Raw genomic sequence first — 11123 nt, 5'->3', positions numbered from 1 at the left:
AGGGAATCGTAGGTGCGGAGTTAGACCTCTAAGTGAAAATTGCAGGTGCGACCTTTTGTCCGCAAATGCGGAACCGCATATGCGGTTAGTGGACCGCAGATGCGGAAACAACTAGGCAAAATATAAAAATTTCAAAACGAGGGTTTAGCCATTTTTGAGAAAACTTAAGCTTGGGAGCTCGGATTTGAGCGAGATTTTGAGGGATTTTCAGAACTATCGATTGGGTAATAATTCCTAACTCCTTTTTTCTTGTAACCCATTAATATAAACATGAATTCATCCTTTAATTTCGGGAATTTGTATGAAAATTGGGGAAAAGTTCTTAGGTCAAGAATTTGAGTTTTGATTGGGTATTTGATATTGGATTGAGATAATTTTAATATGGTCAGACTCGTGAGGGTGTGAGGATTCTGGAAATGTGAATTTTACCTGATTCCGATACGTGGGTCCGAGGGGCATTTTGGTTATTTTACATAATTTCATGTATTAGCTTAGAATTTAATTGTAGAATCAGTTACTTGAAGTGTTATTTACATTATGAAATTGAATTGAATAGATTTGAGCCATTTGGAGTCGAGTACTCGTGGCAAGAGCGTGGTTTCGGATTGATTTTGAGCTGGTTCGAGGTAAGTGACTTGTCTAACCTTGTGTGGAGGACTTTCCCCTTAGGATTGATATTGTGATAATTGAAATGCCTTGTATATGAGGTAGCAAGTGCGTACTTGTGCTAATTGTTGAAAATCCGGTTTTCATTAAGTAACTTTAATTGTGTTTTCCCTTTCTATTTATTCAACTTGCACTTCTAATCTGCTGTTAGTTAGAGAACATGTCTAATTGACTTAATTGCTTTAAATGCCTTATTTGTATTACGTGAATCATGCTAGGTTAGAATTGTCTGTGTTACCTCGTTATGAAGTTGAGTTTATTTGAGTACTCCTTGTGCCATTGTTGTGTGTTTTACTTTGGGACTACGGGACGGCATCCTGGGAGATCCCATGTACACATTTACGATTTGAGCTGAAGTGCGAGATACCGAAAGATCCCCAGCACGTATATTGACGATACCAAGAGATCCCTATCTTACATGGAGGACACCAAGATATCCTCGGAGTACCAAGAGATCCCTATCATACATTGAGGATACCAAGAAATCCTCAGGATATTAAGAGATCCCTATCATACATTGAGGATACCGATAGATCCTCGGGATACCAAGAGATCCCTAGCATATATTGAGGATACCGAGAGATCTTCGGGATACCAAGAGATCCCTAGCATATATTGAGGATACCGAGAGATCCTCGGGATACCAAGAGATCCCTGGCATATATTGAGGGTACTAAGAGAGCCTCGGGATAAAGAGATCCCCGGTTACTTCCTTGTGGTTTGCCTTCATCTTTGTTTCCGTTATTGTACTCTTATTATCCTATATAGATTCTTACTGTAGATTCTCAATTGCACTACTTATCTTATCCTGTCATCTTTATATTTTATTTAACCTCAGTAGGGCCCTGACCTTCCTCGTCACTACCCAACCGAGGTTAGGCTTGGCACTTACTGAGTACCGCTGTGGTGTACTCATGCCCCTTCTGCGCATGTTTTTCATGCGCAGATCCAGATACTGCTACTCAGGCTTATCATCATTGAGGAGGCGACTGCTCTAGAGACTTCGAGGTACATCTGCCGCGTCTGCAGACCGAGAAGTCCCTTTCTATTCCTGCTTTTAGTATTTTAGCCCTTCTGTATTTTTCTGTTCTTATTAGACATTCCGGAGTTAGAGCCATGTAGTATTGATCTTAGCTTATGATTCGTGGGTTTCCGGGTCTTGGATTTACATTTTGGTATTGAGAGTTAAGTATGGTGTATGCCGAGCGACACATTTAAACATTGTTACTGCTTTATTTCTGTTTTAAATTGTTTACTTCCACAAAATTTTGGTTTTTCTTCCGCAAATTAGGCTTACCTAGTTGTAAAGACTAGGTGCCGTCACGATGGTTCATGGAGGGAAAACCGGGGTTGTCACAACTGTGCGTATATGCCATGTTCCTCGAGGAACTTTGCAAATGGACATGGACATGGACATTGTCTTGATTCATTATATTTTCCATAATATTCACCACTTCTATCTGACCTAAGGATTTTTACTTTTATATCTAATTGCCTTTCAACTTCATTAACAAACACTTTGAGAGCATCTGTTGCTTGAGAGTTTTCTTTCAGCAAATAGATGTATCCATAACATGAAAAGTCTTCGATAAAAGTGATAAAATATTTTTTCACAAAAAATGGAACACCAAAGGGTCCGCAAATATCTGTGTATAATTTCAAGAAGCTGTATGCTTGTTGTGGCACCTTTCTTACTATGCTTGGTTTGCTTTCCCTTAATGCAATCCAAATATATATTAAGATGAGTAAAATTTAGATTCGAAAAAAATCTCATTTTTTACTAATCTGTATAACCTTTCTTTGGATATATGACCCAAACGTCTATGCCATAAGTAAGCAGAACTTTCATCTAGTGAACTACGTTTAATTCCAACATTATGTTGAACAGTAAGAAGGGATTCAGACGAAAAATGAGTTTCAATTTATATAAACCATCACTAAGAATACCAGAACCTTAAAAAATAACATTCTTATATAAATTAAAACATCCATTTCCAAACTTTAAATCAAATCCAGAAATATCAAGTCTTGAAAGAGAAATCAAATTCCTAGAAACTGAAGGTACATAAAGAGTATGTAATAGATCAAGGCGACATCCAGTCTTTATGATCGAACGATAAGTCATTATGCCTTCAATTGGAGCCTTCATACGATTTCCCATGAACAAGAAATCCTTATTTGGATTTGTAGTTTGGATCGTAAGGAATCCCTACAACATAGTAAATACATGAGTAGTTGCACCATAATCAAGCCACCAAGTATTATTAGGAATTTCTATTAAAGTTGATTCGAAACATACAAAAGCACTAACTGTACCTTTCTTTTTGAACCAAACTTTACGTTTCAGTCAATCTTTCTGATGGTGTCCTTCCTTGTTACAGAAACGGCACATATCTGCCTTATGTTCCTTGTTAGCATCCTGCGGAGCTTTAGCAGGTGCTTTCTTCTTCTTGAACTTATTGTCATTCACTTTAATCTTTTACAAGCTCCTTGACCCGTGTGGTTAATTCAATGACTCCCTTGTTTCTTAAGTCTTGACTCCTTCTGAGTAAGCATACTGGATAATTCACTAATATTTCACTTTCCTTAATAGTGTTATGATTAATTTGAAAAGGTCCATACTTAGGAGGCAACAAGTTTAGAATAAACTGAACCAAGAAGGAGTCGTCAACTTTCATCCCCAAGGTCTGAAGTCTTGCTGCAATATTAGTCATCTCGATGATATGATTTTGCATAATATGTGACTCATCAAACTTCATGGTCGTGAGTTCAGCCATTAGTGTACTAGCGAGAGACTTATCTGCGGAATGAAAATGTTCTTCCACAAACTTCTGGTATTCTCTAGCACTTTCTGTTTGTGGAATATTACTCTTAATGTTGTTGGCAATACTCATTCGCATAAACATAAGGCTCAACATGTTAGAGCGTTCTCATGCTTTATGGAAAGATTTCTCATCCGCACTACTCGAATCAGTAATGGCAGCGGGCTTATCATTCAGCAGAGCCAAGTCAAGATCCATCATACCTAAGTGGAACTGGACTTGTTCATGCTATTCAGAGAAGTTCAATCCATTGAACATAGTAACAGACGAAGCATGCGAATGAAGAGGAATAGCTGCAAAATAGATAATACATGCTCACAAATCAATATGGATTCAGCAAAACAGTTAAAGCATATCGCAATTCTCCTTTGGATAGATACTACAGCATACTATCATAATTTAAATGTCATTTAGTCTTTAATAGGTAATTAGATATTTCGAACAAAATATATATGCCATCTTTGGACAGACAATATATATCTTACTAAAGAATATTAATTTTACCTCATCATATTCACTATTCATAGAATAGTTGATTCACCTTTGAGTAAATCCTTAAGTTGTAGCAATAGTGAAAATTAATATATCCTCTAATTTTTTAATTATTGTCACTTCATTAATTTCATGGATAAAGTACAATTTTATGTATGCAATTTTTTCATGAACATACTAGTTTGGCCACTTTGGTGACTAACAAACTATATAAACATAAATGCACACATAAAATAAACATCACAAAATTTTATGTATGTGAATATTTTAAACATTCTAGTTTGATCACTTTGATGACTAACAAACTATATAACTGAAGCACATGCATTAATTGTTTCATATTATAAGAACCAAATCACAATCAATATGTGGGGTTTATATACTGTTACTGCAACATATGCAAAATCTGTAAATTAGTGGTCCTATATATTTAGGAATTAGACTGCATCATCTTCTTGAGTCCAAAGACCTTAGGCGGTTCACATACAAAAGTAATTAGCCTAATCTCCATATTTGGCATGTTCCGGCTCAAGTAGATAATATAGTTATTTATTTATTTTAAAAATTAAACCATAAAATTAGGAACCCTAAGAGAGCATCAAACAGATATAGCCAAAAATATTAGACAGTAAAGGCCGTCGGCATTAACTTTCTAAGAACGCCATCACTATGGCTTTATCACCAAAATCCCTTAATTCCTAAACATTGCTTTGTTTCAATTGCACATGATTCAATTATAAAATTATTTTAATGTAGATGCTTTAAACACAATAACATAATATTGTCTCCTACTTTGGCATAATCCAAAACGACATTTACGAGACAAATCTAAGCCTCCAGAACGTAACATTAGATTACCGCTGTAATCATATTCAAATAAAGATGTTATCAGGTCGAAGCTTAAGTCATCTTGGCTTTCATACGCGAAGATTATCAGTTCAAATTTCATGCTCATGATATCACATGTCAACATAAACTTAATTCATACCAGAATCTTAAACATGATAATCTTACATATAATCGTTACAAAAAAGTTTGTCCTAACTTTCATTACCGCCAACTTTAGTGATGGAAGAGAGAATAGCAAATATGGTAACCCTTGGGCGGGGAGAAGACCAATTTATACAGATTCTCACTTAATCCGGTACGTCCATCAAGTAACCGATTGGATGGATGAGATTTGCTCATTAATTAAATATTAATTACGGTCTTAAACCTATTGAACCACCAATATATGTGGGAAAATCTTGCAGTAGAGTCTTTAAAGTTTAAACTAGCACTTTTGGATTGGTTATAGGCATAGCGCAATTAGCAAATGCATTTATAAGTCTCATTACTTATAAGTCGCATTCTGTCGTTTTTGTGTCTATATGCAATATCCCCTTGGTAGATGTGACTTATAGATTGGATTTGAGAATACGACTTAGAAAAACATTTGAATAAGAAGAATTAACTCAAATATCCGCTCACCTAATCTTTTAAATTAAAAATAGTCGGCTGATGTATAATATATATATATATATATATATAATTGTGTATAATTTATATATAATCTATGTATACTAACTAAAAAACAAACATTGAATCTACGTGACTATTTATGCAACAATCCCTTTGAACAATGCAACAATCCCTTTGAATAATGCAACTTAAACCATGGAATTTGAGTATTTCAATTGATTATAAGTCCAATCAGCAAACGCGGTTTATAAGTCGTAATGATCAAATACGATTCTTTAAGTCGTGAACACATTTTTGTATTTTACCTTTCCGTGACGGTGAAAGATGTAATGCCGGCTCATTTTGATTGTTTTTTAGCAAAGATAAAATTCCTTCTGCGGCTTCGTGATGCGTTTTCCTTTCAGAAAAATCCGTAGGAGTGAAATCGCCCTCCCCTGATTCCCCTCCAAAATCATTTGATTTTAGGTAATTCATTAACAATCTATTGATATTATTTCCAGCTTTGAGTTGTGAGCATGATTTATAGTACGTACTTGTATTCTTCTATCTTTTCTTCTGTTTCCGGTTCATTTTCTGCTTTTCCTTTTGGGTTCCTAGATGCATTTCTATATTGTCATATGCTTCTCTTCCCTAGGTTCCACTTTAATGTTTCAAATGCTCACAGTTGTCGCAGTTGCCTTTGTATAATGGAAGAAATGGTAGAACTGGTGGCAGTGAAGTTAAATAAGTGACTTACATGACTAGCTTGTTTATCATAGTTTGACACTAAGTCCTAGCTTTTCGTAGAATTTTTACTTATGTGATAATTCATGTGATTTCTTGCATTTACTTTGTTTTGGATATTAGTGCTTACAGCCTGGGGTGGATGTAGTGTATTACTACCGGGTACAATTGAACTCATAACTTTCGACGCGAAATAAAAATGTATGTGTAAAAATTTATTAAAATTGTAAAAATAGTAGATATGAACCCATAACTTTACATATATAATGGGTTTAATGCTAAAACCCTTAAAAGTTAAACCCATAGAATTTAATTTCTGGATCCGCCTATGCTTACGGTGATTTGGAAGATGGAAATGGCTGATGATGATAACGCACACGTTTCCCTGCACATCCCGACCTTTCCTCTTTGATAATACCCCAATTGCAGTGACTTATATTGATTCAGCTTCGTGTGTTACGACTATTGGATTTGTGAATGATGACCCGAGGAACCACTTCCCGTACGAGGAAGAGAGAGAGAGAGAGAGAGAGAGAGAGAGAGAGACGAGGGCACGAGGCTAGTTTACAAACGTCGTGCATCTCAGCCCGAGGAACCAACAAATCCACCGCGACTATGTAATCCATCACACCTCTGACTGCTGCGACCTTGCGGTGTACATTGGATGACACGGCAGCGAATTTTTTATTGTGATTAGCTTAATGTTAATATTTTGATAGCTAAATGTGATCAGCTTAATGTACATAGGATGACATGATAGCTCCTGCTTGCTGCTGTCTTGTAATATTACTGAAACTGAAGCTGTTGTTCAGATTTAGTGACAGATTAGTGTGAAATTGGAAGCTACTGTGGATCTGCAGTTTTTTTTTATGTCTCTATGTATTTGCAGCTGGTGTTCACAGGTGGTATAAGAAGTGAATACAATATTGTACTTTGGTGTCTGTTGTTAAAGAAATCGCATCTAGAATACGATTTGTCAGTTGCATTTTTAGAATGCATTTCGTAAGTTGCATCTCCACAGTATCTGTTTCAGTATTTACAAATAACAAATATGACCAAATGGTCCAAATGCTAGATTCACTTATGTGCAAAGTGCAAGTAATTGTTCATATAGCTGTTCAACGGAAGCCTAAGATGAACCAGAACTCAATTGTCAATGTTCCTGGGGCTATTGGAACACCTTCAGAAGCTGTGTTTTTTGGGCACTGACCGGAGTTTGACAGTTTGCTATGCTGATTTAATATCTTCGAAGGATTTGGGCCAAGTATCACACACTGACCCACCAAGGTTTGTTATCTCCTACTTCATATGGTATGTTGGACTGTCCTATGCGTCACTTTCTCATGATAATTTTTTTCACTCGTGGAATTATTTGTATGCCGTTAAGAACTTTCAGGGTGCTTGAATATAGAACGCCACAGTTACTCCTTTAATATTCGGGATTTGATATACAATTGTAGATGGGTTAGGGTAAGGCACAACTTATTGACAGCAATGTGACTTCTGAATTCTGATTATAGAATTCTGTCGTATTATTGGTAGTCCCTAGGATAAGTGTTTGAGACTCTAAGTTAACAGAAAAATGTTCCACCAGCCTTTGCAAGTCTATAAAATTGAGTCTTTGTTGTCGGTAGATGAAATCTGTGTAGACGGGTATCACTTTCTCCCTATTTTTTCCTTTGAATGTTTGTCGTCTTCTCAGCTGTCTGACGGGGCGGAAAAAAAAAAAAGGAGAACTGGAGAAGGCAATGAAGTATCTATACTGTTAATAGAATTTCCTAGTACTTTGATGCTTCTCTGTTCAACATTTCTAGTTGTGCTTAGATGGCGAACTGTAAATATATAGCTGCTTCTTTCATTTTCTCTTTTTTTCCTAACCCGAATTTTGACTATACTCGAAATGATTTTATTACAGTGCCAGCTTGTCAGTTTTGGTTACTAAGGCCTTTGAGTGATGAACATGTTGATAGCGATCAGTTGATATAGCTAGCTATAATGTTCGAAATTCAGGGGCTGATATCCTGGATCTGTTGGAACTTTAGATCATCAATGACAGATAAAAAGAGTCATCAACTGCTTAGAATTTTGAAAATTACTAAGTTGTAGGGTAGGTTCGAGATAACAGCTCATCTTATACTCCCTCCAAATCACAACAGAAACAAGATGCTCCTGATTTACCTAGATTGTTAGTGAGTTCATGTTCTTCAGTTTGGTTTATGTTCTTTTTTGGTCATGTTACAAATCTAACTTTTCTCTTCCAGCTCCTATTTACTTGTTCTGCACTTATTATTACTGGATGGGATGTAAGCGACCTATGATCCTCAAACTGGACAAAATATTTTAGACCAGCAGTTGATGAATCTGCTCGTGGCCATTTGTTAACTGTAAAGCAATCATGATGACCCTCCCCGCAACACTTGTAGTTATGATTGTACTTGTATGCTCAGATAAGGATATGTACCTGCAATTTTTTATAACTTGGGTTTTATCACATTTGATATTGTAACTCCACATCTATTCTAGTGTTTTCTATGACCTACATGTCATGCTTTCCATCTGCAGCTCCTCAGTTCACATGCCACAAGTAGCATTTCTGCATCGTCAATTCCAATGTTGCAGCAAGCACAACAGCCACAGCATGTTTCACAGATGCACCCCCAAGTTCATGTTTCCCATTTTGCTAATCTTATGCCATACAGTCATTTGCTCCCCCACCTATGTTCCTCCAATGAGTATGCCTGGCTATTCTAGTAACCCAACCTATCCGCATTCCTCCACTGGAAGCAATTACTTGCTGATGCCTGGAGGTAGCTCCCATCTTAGCACAAATGGGCTTAAGTATGGAATCCAGCAATTCAAGCCTGTCCCAACAGGAAGTACTTCAGGTTTAGGGACTTTTACTAGTCTGACTGGCTATGCCGTTAACACTTCTGGTGTAATTGGCAGTACGACAGGGGTTGAAGACTCATCCCGGTTAAAGTACAAGGATAATAATCTTTATGTTCCTAATCCGCAGGTGAGTATCTTTGTTCCTTTCACTTTAACTATCGAGAATCAGCTTTTCTTTCATGTCATAAGTTGTATACAACACAATATTACCACACTATCGAGAAACCATTGCCCTGTCGCTTAAAGTGTCAGTACAATGCGAAGTGAGGGCATATAACCTGCTGTAGATCGTGATGCGCAAAGTAGTCCCAACACAAAGCGATCAAATTTTCGAATCTCCACTTTAAAACTTGAAAAATTAAGTGACAAAAAGGAGAGAAGGGAAAAGCGTTTTCAACTTGCGCAACTAGGACTCCTCTCCATGTACACTTGAGCATTCTTTTTGTCCTTATCTTCTTATTCTTCTTGAGCAGTTTTAACTCATCTTCTTCTACTTCTTCTGTTTCTCTTCTTTTGTTCTTCAAACAATGACTTTTTTTCTACTCTGAGTATGCAAATTCTCTACCATTTGTAACACATCATCTTATACTACTTGTGCTTCTTTTTTTTTTGATACTTCCTTTTTCTCCTTCTTGATTAATTGAAGATGGAATATCAATATTGCTTCTGAAGTTGCTATTATGTCCAATTTGAGTTATTGGGTTAATATTATTGTTGTAGTGTACTGCATGCTGAAATTAGTAATTTGAATTGCGCTTTGATATTTTAGGTGCTAACTTCATGTATGTTAGGTATTATGTATATTTGGTCCATTTTGTGTGTACTCTGCTTTCGTGTTGCTTTTAAAAATACTGATTGATAGAGAAATGGATGGAGCCCCACTTCAGCAAGAACCGATTGAAATGCAGCTGCTGGCTTGAGTCGTAGACCTTGGCCTACACTGATGAATTTCCTCGAGTTCAAAGTTGTGAGATGGTGTGAGTTGTCAATCTTCTGAAATCTAAAGGCAATGTCGCTGCTTGTAATTTAATCTGATGCAGACGTGCAAGAAATATTGAACGAAAATGTAGATCCGAACATCTTCCTACTTTTGTTATCGTAGACTCGTAGTATTTGGGGTCAGATGTGTCAATCGCTGTTTTGATCTGTAGGTTAATATTGTTTACAAGTTGCGAATTATTAGGAATGTTCTTGGTTTGGGGACTGAAAATAGTTGGGAACTGATTTGCTCCTTGAAACCTGTTTGACTGGCAGAAACACCTGAGATGTGGATGAATCAAAGACAGCATTGTAGTTTGGACTCAGGTTCAATACGAAAACATGCCTGGACAATCGCCTCATGTTGCCTATCTGCCGTTCCACACTGGTCATGGTTCTTTCAATGCCGCTCCAGCTGCCGCAGAATCATCCCATATGCAATTTCAAGGCTTGTATCATCCTCCACGGCCTGCCACAATGGCAAATCCTCATCATTGGGGCAGTGCCATGGAAGGCAACATTGGAGTTAGTGTGGCAGCAGTAACGCAGGAGCTCAAGATGGTGCTTATCACTTATCAGCAACCTCAGTTGTGTCACCAGAATTGGAATGGCAGTTTCTGAAATAATAGATGAACTATAAATCACAGTTAATGAACCCCCTTTTTGATTAACCTTTTAGCTATAGAGCTTTCATCAATTTGTGGTATGAGAATCAGTCCTTCCATCTTCTTCTTTTTGGTTTTGTTTTGTGACAAGGAGCTAGTTTTGTTGTTTAATTTTTGTTTTTCTCGTGGATTTGTAGTAGGTGGTGGGAGGTGCTGGCATAGTTAAGTTTTACAGATTGTTTAATCAAGTTCTTTGAGTTTGAAGGGCTAATGCTATTTCAAGAGCAGTTAACTATAATTATCTGTCGATTCTGAGGTTAGTAATTGGGGCAATAGATAGTAGAGAATCCGTTAAACAAGAGGGAGAAGGAAAGAGGGAAACTGAAAAAAGAGGAAAAGGTGGCCAATGGATTATTCATGTTAGAAAAGGAGAATAATAGTGCATAAAGAGGGAAACTGAAAAAAGAGGAAAAGGTGGCCAATGGAT

The 11123-nt window shown here is 36.8% G+C and overlaps 1 protein-coding gene across 5 annotated transcripts; it reads left to right on the top strand.

Annotated features, from left to right (window-relative positions):
* The first annotated feature begins 5715 nt into the window (after positions 1 to 5715).
* On the top strand, positions 5716 to 10759 carry LOC104239808 (uncharacterized). Of its 5 annotated transcripts, none has more exons than XR_011406288.1 (3): positions 5716 to 5906; positions 7240 to 9180; positions 10308 to 10759. XR_011406288.1 is itself a non-coding variant. In XM_009794527.2 (3 exons), exons 1-3 carry the CDS (start codon positions 7321 to 7323, stop codon positions 10326 to 10328), a joined length of 630 nt encoding a protein of 209 aa, XP_009792829.1. In that variant the 5' UTR covers positions 5716 to 7320; the 3' UTR covers positions 10329 to 10759. The 5 variants fall into 5 exon arrangements, 1 of the variants encoding a protein (XP_009792829.1); XR_011406287.1 differs by having other exon boundaries at positions 5716 to 7451; positions 8727 to 9180; XR_011406289.1 differs by having other exon boundaries at positions 5716 to 7451; positions 8426 to 9180.
* Positions 10760 to 11123: the final 364 nt, after the last annotated feature.

This window comes from Nicotiana sylvestris, chromosome 3 (genome assembly GCF_000393655.2).
Source record: "Nicotiana sylvestris chromosome 3, ASM39365v2, whole genome shotgun sequence".
In the NCBI taxonomy this organism is placed as follows: domain Eukaryota; kingdom Viridiplantae; phylum Streptophyta; class Magnoliopsida; order Solanales; family Solanaceae; genus Nicotiana; species Nicotiana sylvestris.
Note: the sequence above shows the minus strand (reverse complement) of the source record. Positions and strands in the feature narration are given on the sequence as shown.